A 14,938-nucleotide genomic window follows, 5' to 3' on the forward strand; every position below is an offset into this window, starting at 1 on the left:
GCATCCCTAACTTAACGTCATGCTGTGGATGACTCTGAATTATTTCAATTATTTTTGCTGTACATTCCTCTCGACTTGGAAATAAACAGTTTGGGTTATTGTAAGTGTTATCAAGGTATAGAACATCCACACATAGATGCTCACACAGAGGTGGGTTGAGAAACATGTCTGATGTGTATCGAAAATCACCAGTGTATAAAACAGTTCCAAAGTACCCAACAAATAGGTAGATAACAGATCCTGGGCAGTGATTGGCATCAATTGGTGTCACTGTCATTGTTTCATGACCGTACTCATCAAGGGGGATGACATGGCCGACACCTACTTCCAAGGATTGTATTAGGCTTTGCTGGATTTCAAATTTAGCTCTTAAAAGCTTTGCAGAAACAGGAGAGCAATATATAGTACTCTTCCATGATGGTGACAATCCAGATGTATGATCTGCATGCATATGAGTCAAAAAGAATAACTTTGTTTCTGGACAGTTTCTTGTCCTCCAATAATCCACGGCAATTGGAGTGTCTGGGATTAGGCACCCATTCATGTTGTCCTGAAAATACAAAAGCGAAATAAAATTTAGCAAGAAACGAACCAGAAAGAGATATTAACATTTCACAGACTCAATAATCGTTAAATTTATTCTGACACCATTTCAATTGGAGTGGTTGAAAAAAGACACATCCAACGAGAATAAACTGTTGCATTTAAAAACCTAGGAAAACAAATTGTCCTTATTCAATGATCCATTCAATTATTTCAAACCACATATGTATCAGTATTTAACAAGCTACCTGTCATCCTTTGAAGAAAAGACAGAGGTTTTGCTGGGCTAAACAGCAGCTCTTCAAAGTAGGAATATACATGTAATTATAGATATATTCTAATGTATTTTTTGTATGTTTAATTGCCAGCGAATCTCGTAATTTGTACATGTAACTTCGTAATTTGTGTCCCCTTTTTATCCCTGTAATATTTTTTTAGTATAGTTTTTAGTGACCTTACTGCTATACTTTCCAAAGTCAGTGCTGCGTCACATATGAAAATATCTGCTTACAATCAGTGTCGAAAACGAGCACAGAATAGTCATTTTGTGCATGTTTTCGACACAGCTTATCAGCTACCTCAAGTGCCAATTCCATGAAATAAACAGAAAATGTCAATAGAGTAGCCTATGTACTGGCAAACCAACTTCTGCATAGGTATGTCTCTAAACGCATGCTTTTTGGTTGATTTAGTCATGTTTTTTTAACTCAGAAGCCCTCAAAACCTAATATTACACGTGAGAACGAAAGAAATCCGTTGAGATTTCACGTTTTCCCCGTAAAAGAGATGCTGGCTGTTCCCTCTCTGGACTCCCTCCCTGTGTATACTAGTACTACTAACTCCTACCATGTCCTCATTTGGTGACGCATGTCAAGCTATAAATGGGCATCAATACTCACTTCGCACAATCTTTTTCTTTTATCACATTTTAATCAACCGCATATCCGCTTAATCAATTTCCGACCAGAAAACGACCATATTTTTATCCCTTTCTTTTCTCACCTGCTTATTAAAAACACTGACCGATTGTTCAAACACTGAACACTGGCACATGAGTTGTTGAAATGGTTGTTTTTGTGCTAAAGTTAAGAATAGAACATTTTGATGAAGTTGTGATTATTTGGATTTTTGAGAACGAATTTTTACTATTGAAATGAAATTATCACGTATAGGGGTGAATTGTTAATAGGTGAAGTGATGTTAAAAAACAGAAATTGTTCATCGGCTTGCATACACCGCAACAAAAAAGGTTTATTTTTCAACACAGATCTCCAGTCAAGAGGGTGGCATTTGGACGTAACCCCAGAGTTAAACAGGGCCCAAATTGATAGGGAGTAAAGCACAGAAGTGGAAGAGCTGTCAATGCATTGACCAATCACACAAGAGCTCACAGACACTAACAAAATATTTGTTGTTGTACTTAACAAATGGGTTTGGCACTAAAAACAATGGAATGTTTATAGGCTTAAACCTTTTTCAGTCAGGGGAGTTTCAGGCTATCGGTGAAAAACGGTCATGATTCAATGCACTCAAGTAGCCAGCATCTGTGCATGCTATTCTGCCAGACATTTTTTTCAAAAATAGGCCATAGTTAACAGACTGTATTGACCACAGTTTTCACATTTTTTGCAATCTGTTCGCATACACACTTCATTACCACCATGGACAACAATTTCTCGTATAAAAAAAATCAACGTTTTATTTCAATACACATTTTTTACTGTCCTTAAGTAACGATGTTTTGCCCTTTGTACAGTCTCAATAAACACGTGTTAAACATTGAAATAAATATTGCTTAATTGAAAACACATTACAAGCAAGTACAAGGTCACTACATGAATGCATGTTCCCTACTCTATGCAGATGGTCTAGTGTTAATATCTGAAACAAAAAATGGTCTACAAAATATACTAAATAGTTTAGAGGTTTATTGTCATAAATGGAAACTCCAGGTGAATCTGACAAAAACAAAAGTTGTTATTTTCAGACGAGAAACACTAAAAAAGACAAAAAAATTCAATTATAATGAACAAAATATTACCTGTGTAGATATGTACAACTACCTGGGTATAAATATAAAGTCAAATGGCTGCTACACTGAAGCCAAACAAAATTTAGCAGATAAAGCAGCCAGAGCAATGTATGCATTGAAACAGTTCCTACCACCAGAAACAAATTGTAGAACTTTCATCCATCTTTTTAAAAGGTGTATTCAACCAATATTATTGTACAGGTCTGAAATCTGGGGTCATGAAATTCAAGATTACAACAAATGGGACAAAACAATAACAAAATGGGACAAACACAAATTGAATTTTTACAAACAACTACTAGGACTGAACAAATTTGTGACAAACATTGCATGCAGAGCTGAAGTAGGAGAATTCCCACTCTTAGTAGACATTCAGATCAATTTAATAAAATACTGGACTCGTATCAGTAAATTACCAGGCAATAATATCACAAAACAAGCATACCTTGAGCAAAAGAAATCCAATTTACAATGGTATTCTTCAATACAAAAAATGATGAACAACATCAGGGGAAAACGTGTTTGACGTACTCGACCTGTCAGCGTACATTTCAAATTGCAACGTATATTCAACGACTTGAACTACATGTAAAACATATGACAATGTACTTTCCGTGACTTGACTGATGTTATATTCAAGCTCTAACGTATATTAACAGACTTGACCGTACAAGTAAGCCCACACTAACAACGTATATTTAACGACTCAAACTGAAACTAAAATGAACAAGAACGTAACTGCAGCAACTTGATCAGGGTTACCTTCACATGGCAACGTATATTCACCGACATGACCTGATTAACTAACTAAATATTTCAACGTATATATACGCGCACCCTTGTATGTGTATATCTTTCTAATTAGACACTAGTCGTTGTTACTCGTCCCTCACGTAGCGTTACCATCAGTATCTTGAAGTATGAAATACATTGACACACGAAGGCGATCTCACCTCAACAATACAAATATAATGTCCAAATACTTCTAAACTGAATTACAAACTAAACTGGCACTTAGCTACATCAGACCATTATTAGTAACTGTCTAGGGAGTAACTGACCTCAGTTACACGTTTTACGGCTTCTATCCGTCTTAACGTAGGTAAAAACGATTTTGGGTCCATCTCCGTAGAGCGCTAACCGTGAACTGACTTTTCTGTCTAAATGTTCCAGAAAAAGAATATATCGGAGCGTGAAATAGTATAGCCACTAGAGGGCGTAAATACAAAAAGTCGAACGTACGATAAAAATACAATATACTAGTAACGAAACGGCGGCTACAGTATATTTAATGACTTGAAATAAAACGAACTAGCGAGAACGTAACTGCAGGGACTTTGCGTGTATATATACTCACGCAGAAATGTATTTCCACCGACTAGACCCGATGAACTATCCTGACATTAAAACGTATAAATGCCGAGTGAGCATGAAATTAAATTAGCGATAACGTTTTTTCACCAACTCAAACTATTGTACAGTCTGTGAGTGTGACGCTGTAATAAGTCTCAAATTTATTTGTTGTACGCCTTTCTTAGTCGTCCACCCCGGCGGGCTGCTTCCATGCCTGATGTCGAGGGCTACTCTTCCGTACTTCATGTTTGTGTTCCCACGGTGCATTTTCCCCTCAGTGCCATGTTGTGATGAAAAGCAGCGAAACATTCGCCCGCATGAAGGTGAACTTTACAAATTGGGCATCCTTTCGATGTTTCTGATAATCGGCCACTCGCTGTTTTTTTTCCGTCCTTGCTGCACTGCTTACAAGATTTTTGATGCCCAGATAGTCTGCATATTGTCAAATTCATGTTTTCACTATGAATAAATGACGTGTTACTTGGAAGGGAGCCAAATTCTCTTATGGATTTTTGAATTCTACTCGAGTGTCCACCAATCAGTTGTTTTCCTGTCCGGATATTGAAGAATTTGTGCGTTACTTTAGTTGTGCAATTCAATGCCTTGAAACATTCATAAGCATTGGCCAACGATTGTTTTTTCTGCCTGTGTTTTTCGCCTTTGGTTAGAACGATCTACGCCACCCATGTAATGTCTGTAACATTGTAACGATACAGGCATGTGTCTCTCGTCATCAATTGCTTCTGCCGACGTAGCCAGTGGGGGATGGACTGTATTTTAAATCTATATTTGTGCGCTGTCATCCTGGTATGCAGTAATATTGATAGTGTTGTCCGGTCTAGTTGCTGCTTTTATTTCACCATTTTCAATTTCAACTTCTTGCTTTTCCCGTCAGGAATTAATTGCAGCGGCATGGTTTTCCGATTTCGTCTGCTAAAACTACTGACCATGTACACTTTCTTGTCTTGTAATTCAAGGGCTGTGTTAACTGACGTAAAAAGCGAATCACAGAAAAGAATATGTTTTTTTTTCTGTGAAGGGCTGTAGCAACCGATGTGTTGTATTCTTGATTGTACCAGTTTCTGTCCTTCTTCCCTCATTTGTAGTTTTATATTTCACCCCAAAATACGGTTCAAAGTTTGCAATGTAAGACGTTGTCGAGTCGCACATCTGCCATATTTTGAAGCCATCACGGTCGGGTTTGTGGGGCAATCTCTGCTTAAGCTTTGACCGTCCTTTGAATCTAACCATATCCTTATCAATAAAAATTTCCTGTTCCATCTGGTAGTATTGCAGCCAAGGGTTGATTTTATACAACGGGTCGGCCTCTGATCGTTGATGACGACGTTCAATGTCAGGATCCCGCCGTGGGTCATTTACTGGATCAGCTAAATGAAAATAAAGCATTAGCATTTGAAATCTGGCCCGAGTCATTACTGATGCAATTCCCATATTCTGCAGAAAGGGGTCACTCGACCAATAATTGCCGATTGCTGATTTGTGATCAACACCCATACATATCATCACACCAAAGAATGCTTGGATTTCACTGAAATTTGTATTACGCCAGTTCGAAAGTTGGTCCAGGTTCGTGTTCAAAAACTGGAATAGTAAATATATCGCCGTCTTCCTCCATGGCCATTCTCCATTCACCAGAGCCGGAGGCAACATAATCGAATGTAGCACCAATTTCTGTGTTGGATTCAATTTCAATGTCGCTATCGAGTACAGGTGGGTAACATTGCTCTAAAAAAATCATGATTTCTGAATGTGTATTGTCATCGTTTGCAACTATGAAGTCATCTGGTATTTTGTGTCTTAGTTCACCCGTTTTTTCGTCCAATACAAGTTCATCATCACACGTGTCCAAGTGTTGATTGTTCTGTATCACATACATTTTCTTGTACCATTTCTTTGGCGACATTGACGTTTTGTTGCGTACTCGCTGGGTAGATATGTTCAGGCCCCTGCTTTTCTGTGTTGGCAGTTGTGGCGGATGTTGACGGTTCCGAATCGCAAACATTGTCTTGCAAAAATTGTATCACATCTTCGACCGCACGTTGTATTTCTGCATGACCAACTCCCGTTTCTTTGGCATTTGCTTCGTCGGCAACTGGCGATTCAACCACTTTATGGTTCGTCTTCGATTTACGCTTGCCTCTTGGTTTGCCCCCGCAGTTCTTCAAACGCCTTTCTTCTGTAATCGCATGTTCGTTGACAGAGGGGACAGTCTCGGACTTGCGTTTGTTCTTTTTCTTTTTACGCCTTTTCTTGAGTGGACTATTATCACTGGTGTTCTTGGTATGTTCGGCTGGTAACTCACCGACATCAAATGTTTCCTTTGCTTTGAATTTCTTTCTTTTCCCACGCTTTGCTGGTGAAAAATCTGTTGTGTCAATGTCAAACTTATCACTCCCCGTGCCACTGCACAATTGACTCATTTTCTTCAGTTTCCTTCTTGCCTTCATAAAACACTTCCTATCTGTAAAGGACGGCATATTAACGTACGTGTTGAAAAATAGGCACACTGCGAGTCTGGGCTTTATCTCACTTTCTTCGGCCATATTTATACTGAACGACCAGATGTCAACAAGACTGCATCTCTCCACAATTTGAAAATTTATTGTTATGTAAATAAATAAGTTATTTTTTCGAACACGGATTGGTTACACATATGCTAGCTCAACGGTGAAATCACGTGGACTTGAATATTTCCCACCAGCTGTCCCGGCCATTTTTCGTTGGCGATTGCCGACATTCCAAGATCAGCCGTTGGAATCCGTCATGCTACTCACTCTAAGTGCCTGGACTATTTGCCAAGCTGGTCAAAATACATTACTACCGTTATAATCGTGAATCGTATTGTTCAAATATGGTTGGAATGCTGCAGTTTGCAATGTGGTCAAGGAGTTTTTTTACGTTGTCGCAAACATTCTCTCCCACCATAATTTCGCAAGTGTAAAATATCAGGTTCCATACAACGTATTATGAATGCTTGACCGTCTGAGCAACCTAAGTAGCAGGCAGTTTTTCAACAACTTAACCAGTTAGCTAGCTGGAGGGGTAAATTCTAGCATATCCATATTGGCGGCGGTTTTTCACCAACTTGAACGGAAAAGGGTTAAAAGTACAGGTTTACTATAAATACGCTTCTACTCTAAACAACAGGGATTATTTACTTGCTTGTCATGCTGTAGTTAACAGCTCCAGCCAAGCCTCGGTTAAAACGCGTTTTCCCAAGCTTACAGGTCAATTATGTCATGCCAAAGTGGATGTATGTGTAGCAGTGACTGTGTGTAGTATTTATGACAATAAATAGTGTATGAGCTGATCCTTTTAGGCTGAAACACGCAATGAACCGAAATGAAAGTATGAAAGTTTTTCACCAACTTGAACGGAAAAGGGTTAAAAGTACAGGTTTACTATAAATACGCTTCTACTCTAAACAACAGGGATTATTTACTTGCTTGTCATGCTGTAGTTAACAGCTCCAGCCAAGCCTCGGTTAAAACGCATTTTCCCAAGCTTACAGGTCAATTATGTCATGCCAAAGTGGATGTATGTGTAGCAGTGACTGTGTGTAGTATTTATGACAATAAATAGTGTATGAGCTGATCCTTTTAGGCTGAAACACGCAATGAACCGAAATGAAAGTATGACACTTGGCAAAATATACACACACTGCATTGTTCGCATAAAGGCATCTATGGTGTTGCAATTAATCTATGCATCCCCAATTGTACGTGTGATACCACGGGTACAATTTCCTGTCTGGTGTTAGAGAAAGACGGACAATGCCGTAACTAGTAGTTACATACAAATACATGCCTGTGTGCAACGTGTCTTATTACCAAATGCTTCAGCGTGGTATTAGGAGTTTGTTTTCAGGGGTAGGTGATACCAAGGTGGAAAATGGTTGCACATATGGGGGTAATTTCTGGAATTGTAATATAGAGGGTTCAGGCTGAAATACAATATATAGTGTTTTCGTGTTTCATCTGATATTCTGTGGTATTCTGCTGCTGTAACTGATTTGTTCTGAAATTCACTGTGTTGTGTGCACTCCATGGTTATTCATTTTTTGCTGAAAACACCCCTATTTTTTAATGGCAGAGTCGAACCAGTGTCACTCCCACTGGGAAATCTGCATTGTCGCTTAAATGAGAGCTAATTAAACACATTTTCCAGACCGTAACCATAGTATATAACAGCCAATGTTAACAGCCTATCACATGATTTTACTCAGAATGTCAACATGGGAAAGAGGCTATTCCATTTTACGCATGAATAATTTGTAGTAGAATATGTGAAGGATTGTATCAACAGAGATGAGTATACTGAAAAGTAAAATATATCCTTCTTTTGCATCGCTGAACATTTTCTGTTTTAGTATACTGGTTTGAGAATGTAGAATTTGCACGATTTGCGATGTTTTTTTTACTAAAACGCCCCTATTGGTTGAATTCCGGGTTTGAAGGAGAATGTAGGGCGCCGTCTGATCTCGGTGGAACGTTTCGCAGTCAGTCATAAAACGGTTCTTTTTTAGTACGTAGTTTAAATTTGTGTTTAAGTTGGCAAGCATGCCGTGCAACTGCAGTACTCCACTGACGGGATGACTTTCGTCGACAGTGGTTGTTGATGAGCTACACGCTACAACTTCGCTTGTGATGTTGCTTGCTAGCCGTGGATTGAATGAATCTTGATTACTGGTTAAAATGTTGCGTTGGTAATCTTTATTTGGGACTGGGTAATGCCGCAACGTCGCCAGCAGAAACCTCCTGGTACATTGATGTTGATGGTTGCACCTCTATTGCAATCGTTAATTTTACTCTTTCGAGAGCCCTTCAGGGTTTATAAAACTCAGTTTCTAGGTGGTTTACATACATCAAGTTCTCTCAATCGTAGTATTCCATGTGAGGTACACCTAATATGCTAAAAATGTCGCTGAACGATTTGAACCGGATAAAAATAGAAGACGAAAATTTGTTTACAAAATAGAAATAGTTTGGTTGCCAATGGAAACAAGCCGGTAGGCTGGTTGGCGATCCGCTTCGCTCAAAAACAAGCAACATAAATGTGAAGCTAACTAAAACCGGGAAGTTCGCAAAAGTCACTTTTTTGTGTTGCTAGGACGTATTCTGCTGTTAAATTTATTATTTCCAACCGTTTTGCGATAGTATTTTCTATATTGGAGGCAGCATTTCCGTTCCATTCAAAGTTCAAAGTTGCATTGGGATTACGTCCATACAGTGTAACAATGTCGGCGCCGGTGATCTCTCACCTGTGTGCAACGTACATGTAGCCAAAATAAAAAGCATGATCATTTGAACACTGCTATTACAAGACTGATATGAGGTAATACATTTGGGGCGAAAGTATTGAAAAAACAGTTTTTGGATGTTGCCATGGTAACGGTAGGCCAGGATTGTCTTTCCAATTAGTGACGGTACGACCTGCCTGTCAAGTATGAACAAAATTAGCCAAGCCAAAAAAATCACAGAGGAGTTAAAAGCGGTTGCTGGTGAAAACTTTGGGGTCAATTTTCTCGGTAATGAAAATAGACACAAAAAAAATATTATACTGTAAAGGGGGTAATTATTCACTGGGTTTTAATTTAGCTTATTTCGCTGACTGGAAAAATGCGCTAAATTAAAACACAGTGAATATGTAAAATTTAGCATAGAACACATTATCTAAATGATAAAACCGTGAATTTAAAACCCACTGAATATGCCTGAAATGGTAAATCAGTGAAATTTAAACCCAGTGAAAATTAGTCATTTTACAGTAGTAAATTTTTTGCCCACACTCAAGCTGAGTAGAATGTGCTACGTCCGTGTCTTTTAATCATAGAAATGTAGGGTGTGATATATTTGGAGCAAAGGTATTCAAAAAATCAGTTTTCGGCTGTTGCCGTGGAAACAGTGCACGAGAAATTTTTTCAGATTTTACAACCTAACTAGAGTGAACGTGTGACTTGCCCGCCAAGTTTGAACCAAATCGGCCCAGCCGTTAAAGAGTTAAACATGCCATCCCTGGTGAACAGTTACCCCAACGTTGGGGTAAAATTTCTCATTAATATCAAAAATTCAAATAGTAACTTTGTCTGATGTGTTGTATCCTAAATTTATACATTTGGCATTAGTAATTACCCCGACATGTACAACTGATGAACAGATCGAGCTTCATGATTCTACTGAAAACGCTGACAAAGTCAACACTGACATCGTCGGTCAAACCAATGCTGGTTTGGACTGACACTAATTAGCTAATTAGTTTTAGTCAAAATAAGTGACTGCCTAAAATTATCATTACTATTGTTCGAATTTCATTTCACTCTGGAAGTATATTCATGTACCCCAAGGGTAAAATATCGTACTTCTAAATATTGTTTATTTCTGCTACGTTTCGAAAAATGAAACTCCTGAACGAACTGCTTTGTTTGCTCTCAGACCTCATTTGTATATGGAGTGTGGAAATACCGATTTTGATTCCAGGGACGAATCAAAATAAACTGCAGTACATGTACATATGTAATAATGTGGCATACTTCATTTTCACTGAAAACTTATTTCCCCTGAAATAAATTCCAATGAAAATGCCATTTTCCTTTATACTCTATTGAGACTTGACACAGCACAGTGAAAATTAGATCCACACGTTATAATTTCAGCCTCTAGTTCAGCACTGATTAAATAAACTACCTCGTCTTTATGCAAACTTGAAGTTATTCATTGCCTACACCAGTGACTTCAAAGTCTACGTTTCAATCCCAGGAATTTCACTTGCTATTAATTGCATGGGAGTGCCAGTCTTTTATTTTCTATTGTAATGTTAATTTCTTGCTATTACTCGGAACATGAAGCTGTAACCACAGACCGTTTAGGTGCTGTAACTAAATCCTGGTATAAGCTCTGGTTAGGCAGGCTAGAACCACAGTCCCTCTATAAATACGATATTTACTATATGGGAGCTGCCATCTTGAATGCAGCATAAAACTAAATAAGAGACAAGTTGTGAAACACGTTTTTCAGATTCCTACAAATCAGGACAAAAATGCCAATCTTTCACAAAAATACGATCCGTTGGGGTAATATTAATTTTGCCGTCACATTGGAGATTTATTCTGAGGTGTTTGTCTATCGTAGTGATACCCCAGGAAAGTGTTCTATGTTCTTCGTGTAATTAGGTGTTCGTATTTAAGGGATTTTTTCACACAATTTTGTTATCGGTTGGCCTAATGTTACCCCAATGGATCGTATTTCTGTGAAAGATTGGTATTTTTGTCCTGATTTGTAGGAATCTGACAAACGCGTTTCACAACTTGTCTCTTATTTAGTTTTATACTGCATTCAAGATGGCGGCCTCCATATAGTAAATATCGTATTTATTTTATTATCACCTGTGCGCCAGCTGACTGTGGCGCATTGTCCCAAATGGCTTGTCTCAGAAACTTGAATTATATAGTTAGTGGACACGCATCTATCTATGACCGATTTCGAAGCCATATGCAAACAAATATTCCATAAAAAAATAAAACTATGCAACGTATCAACTGGGCTTGGGACCTCAACAAGCATCAAGTGATTGTTCAATCGCAGACGTGAACTCAACTTGACTTTTCGATGTGCAGCCATGTTTTACAATATGATTTATTGTCTCAAATTTATTATCTTCGCTATTACCACGTATCAGTAGCAGCATTTATGAGAGTGAAAGTGTAAGCACCGTTCAGCGAATATATTTTTTTATCGCTGACAGCAGTGGACATCACTCTAAGCATCGTGGTCATCACCGTGGCATCGTAGTTCAACGATACGAGAATGGCAAATGACATGATATGGTGAATCCGCAGTTCAGACGAAGGCTATTGTTGATATAAGCATGAATTAATGAATTAATGCTGTCCTGTATGCAATACAAATGATATTGAAGATGAAGAGCACTTTCTGTTAAAATGTCAGTTGTACAAACATGAAAGACAAATCCTTATCAACACATTTAGACAGTGTTCTGAGGGCAACACTGATACAAGCTTTATTAACATACTAGGCACAAAGAATACTGTCATACTAAAATGTCTAGCAAAATATATATACGAATGTTTCAACCACCGTCCCTCAACAGGGTTGAGGGACGGTGTTTCAACATAAGAGAAAGCAAATTAAAAAAAACAGCTGCCTCACAGATATCTAAATAAGTAATCCTAACATTTACTTAATTAATTAATTAATTTGCATTTCTAACCCACTTTTGGGCAAGTTTGTTGTTTTAGTTGTGTTTAGTTTTTTTTTTTTTATACTAGTAACAGCGTCCGGATTACTTTCGGAAATTCCGTCGCGTTTCTGAAAGTTTTAATTTTCAAAACTTTTGAATATTTATTTGTGCTTTTAGGTTAGTGAGGAAGTTATAATAATTTTTCATTCCACTTTAACTCTGTTTTTTACAACCCTCATACCCCTTTAAAAAGTCACTTCTGGCCATTATAATGGCCACTATTATCTTAATGGCCAAAATATTGACCAGAATTTTTTAAGTGGCCAAAATATTTACCAGTGTTTTTAAAATGGTGGTTTTAATGACCCACTCACAGGAGGGTCCAACAGTTATAGCACAGGCCACAGTGTTGAGGGTCTGTGCACTGGCTAAGAACACCCAAACTTGTTTCCCAAGGGAAGCAGCAATTATGAACAAACAATTAAACAGCAATGGTACAGTGCCATAACTACGCTGTTAACCAAAATAAACCAAACACAAATTATCGAACCAACCACCATATATTTTTCTCCTTTAATATTTGTTTTTTCATTCCTTTTCCATGTTTTATTGATTTATAATGCTTATTTTTTTTTTATTAATATCACCAGTTTTTTCAATTGTTTTTTTTAAAACCATTGTGGTGCTTCCGATACGAGTTTGCTGATAGTTGATAGAATGGAATTTTTGTGACATTGATTGGTACACTCAGAAGCAAAACATCACATGTGCAAATTTACATTACACTCCAAAACATGCGAAACACCATATCTTCGACTTCTGGAGAAGTCGTCTACTAGTATCCCACCAGTCATTACTCCGTACACGCTTCCACACTGATTGGGTCGCTGTAGTAGAGCATACAACAACTCCAATTTGGTTCGCTGTCTACGACATGCACTAATAAAACTCTGCATTCTGTAACGCCGTTATATATTGTTTCTGTGCATCCAAATAAATCGGTTCGTCTTTGCTCGCTTTCTAGTGCACGTCGCTTCATAAATTTGAACGAAACATGTCAGCAGCAGAAATTTTGCGTTCGTAAACAGCTGCTTACAGACTGATGGCGCCCCTTAGCCCCTGCTAAGGACTGGCCCTCCCAATGCGTGGACGCAACAAAAAAAAAAAATATAAGAAAACTAAAATATAAGAAGTACACTGGAAAAATATTAAATATTATCTGTATACCTCTTTCTACTGTCCATGGCATCAACTAAGAATTTTTTTGTAAAAGTATCAATTTCGTCACACAGGACTGAATTATACTGCCTTGTACTGTCACCCAGGATTAAACATAGCACTTCTTTGTTTGCTATGAAGTCTTTATGTAAATTTATTTCGTTTTTGTTACATAGGAGCATTTCAATCTCTTCCATTAAGGTTTTTCTCTGTGCTGAGAAACATTCACAATGTAATATGAAATGCTCCAGTGTTTCAGGTTCCTTTTTGCAACATGGACAGATACAATCATTATTATCCAAGTTTGCCCATTTCCTTTCCTCATATGCCAAACCAAGAGTGCAGGATCTTGCCTTGAATTTTAATTGGGTGCCCTTGAAGTTAGATAAAGAATTTAAATATTTCTCACAATATTTTAAATTTGTTTTAAATTTTCTATAATGAACGAGACTTGATTTCTCTACCATTTTTTGTTTCCATTGAATCTCGTCACTTTTTACAATCAAATTTTTAATATTTCTTTCAGACAGATTAGTGAATTGACTTTTGTTTATCTTTATATTTATTTCTATATTTTCAATGCTATTTAGCCATGGCCTTAGTCTTAATCAGATTATTCTCTTTAACTGCTGTTAGTTTATTAAAAATAATTTTTGACCTTCCGGTTGATTTCATTAAACACAACCTCTTGTAATAATTCAGTTTTAATAAACTGACTCTATTTTTCATAGTTATCCACCCCAGGTCCCCTAGAACGGCTTCATTTGCTGTGTATCAACATGCTCCTAGAATAAACTTTCCCACTGTACGTTGCATTCTTTCTAATTTTTCCATATCTGTTGAACTAAATATTAGTAACTCACAGGCATACTCTAAGGCAGGTCTAATAATGTGGTTCCACAGGGATATACCATAATCTACTCTATTTACATTGCCATGGTTACCAAGAATTGATTTCATAATGGGGAATAACTTGTTAAACTTTTCAGACATTTTTGTACATTGTGTATGATCTGACAAGTTATGTGTAATCCAATAACCCAAATATTTATACTCAGACGCTTCTTTTATCTTTGAGTTCCCAATCTGCCAATCTTTGTTAACTTTCTTGTTAATGATCAACACGTTTGACTTTTCCTCATTAATTGTCATCTTCCATAGCTTGCAGAAATGGTTTGTGACATTTAACATGGATTTGAGTTGGACCTCATTTGGTGCAATAAGCACCACATCATCAGCAAAAAACAATCCATTTATACAAATTTCATCCAATTTAACACCAAGTAGTGAATCATCTAACAGTGTTTTGAATTCATTCATATAAATTGAGAATAACGTTGGGGCTAAAACACTCCTTGTTTTAAACCCTCATTCTGTGTAAAATAATCTGTTTCAATATTGCCAAATGATACTTTACTTTCAATATGGTTATATGTATTTTTTATTATACGCCATAATTTGCCCTTTACACCATTCTGCCATAAAGCATACCATAAACCTTCTCTCCAAATGCTGTCATAAGCCTTTTTAAAATCTAAGAAGGCAAAATATGTATGCTTTTTCTGGTGTTTACGA

At 37.4% G+C, this 14,938-nt stretch overlaps 1 protein-coding gene across 1 annotated transcript; it reads right to left on the reverse strand.

Moving 5' to 3' along the window:
• Positions 1–14,137: 14,137 nt before the first annotated feature.
• LOC146748027 (uncharacterized) lies at positions 14,138–14,683 on the reverse strand. Its single transcript, XM_085497537.1, has one exon. It carries the CDS (start codon positions 14,681–14,683, stop codon positions 14,138–14,140), a length of 546 nt encoding a protein of 181 aa, XP_085353663.1.
• Between the last annotated feature and the right edge of the window lie 255 nt (positions 14,684–14,938).

The sequence above is a fragment of the Saccoglossus kowalevskii genome, chromosome 3, assembly GCF_978046115.1.
Source record: "Saccoglossus kowalevskii chromosome 3, keSacKowa6.1, whole genome shotgun sequence".
Classification (NCBI taxonomy): domain Eukaryota; kingdom Metazoa; phylum Hemichordata; class Enteropneusta; family Harrimaniidae; genus Saccoglossus; species Saccoglossus kowalevskii.

Coding starts and splice junctions, on each gene's coding strand:
- LOC146748027 (XM_085497537.1), bottom strand. CDS start 14,683: ATGAATGAATTCAAAACACTGTTAGATGATTCACTACTTGGTGTTAAA.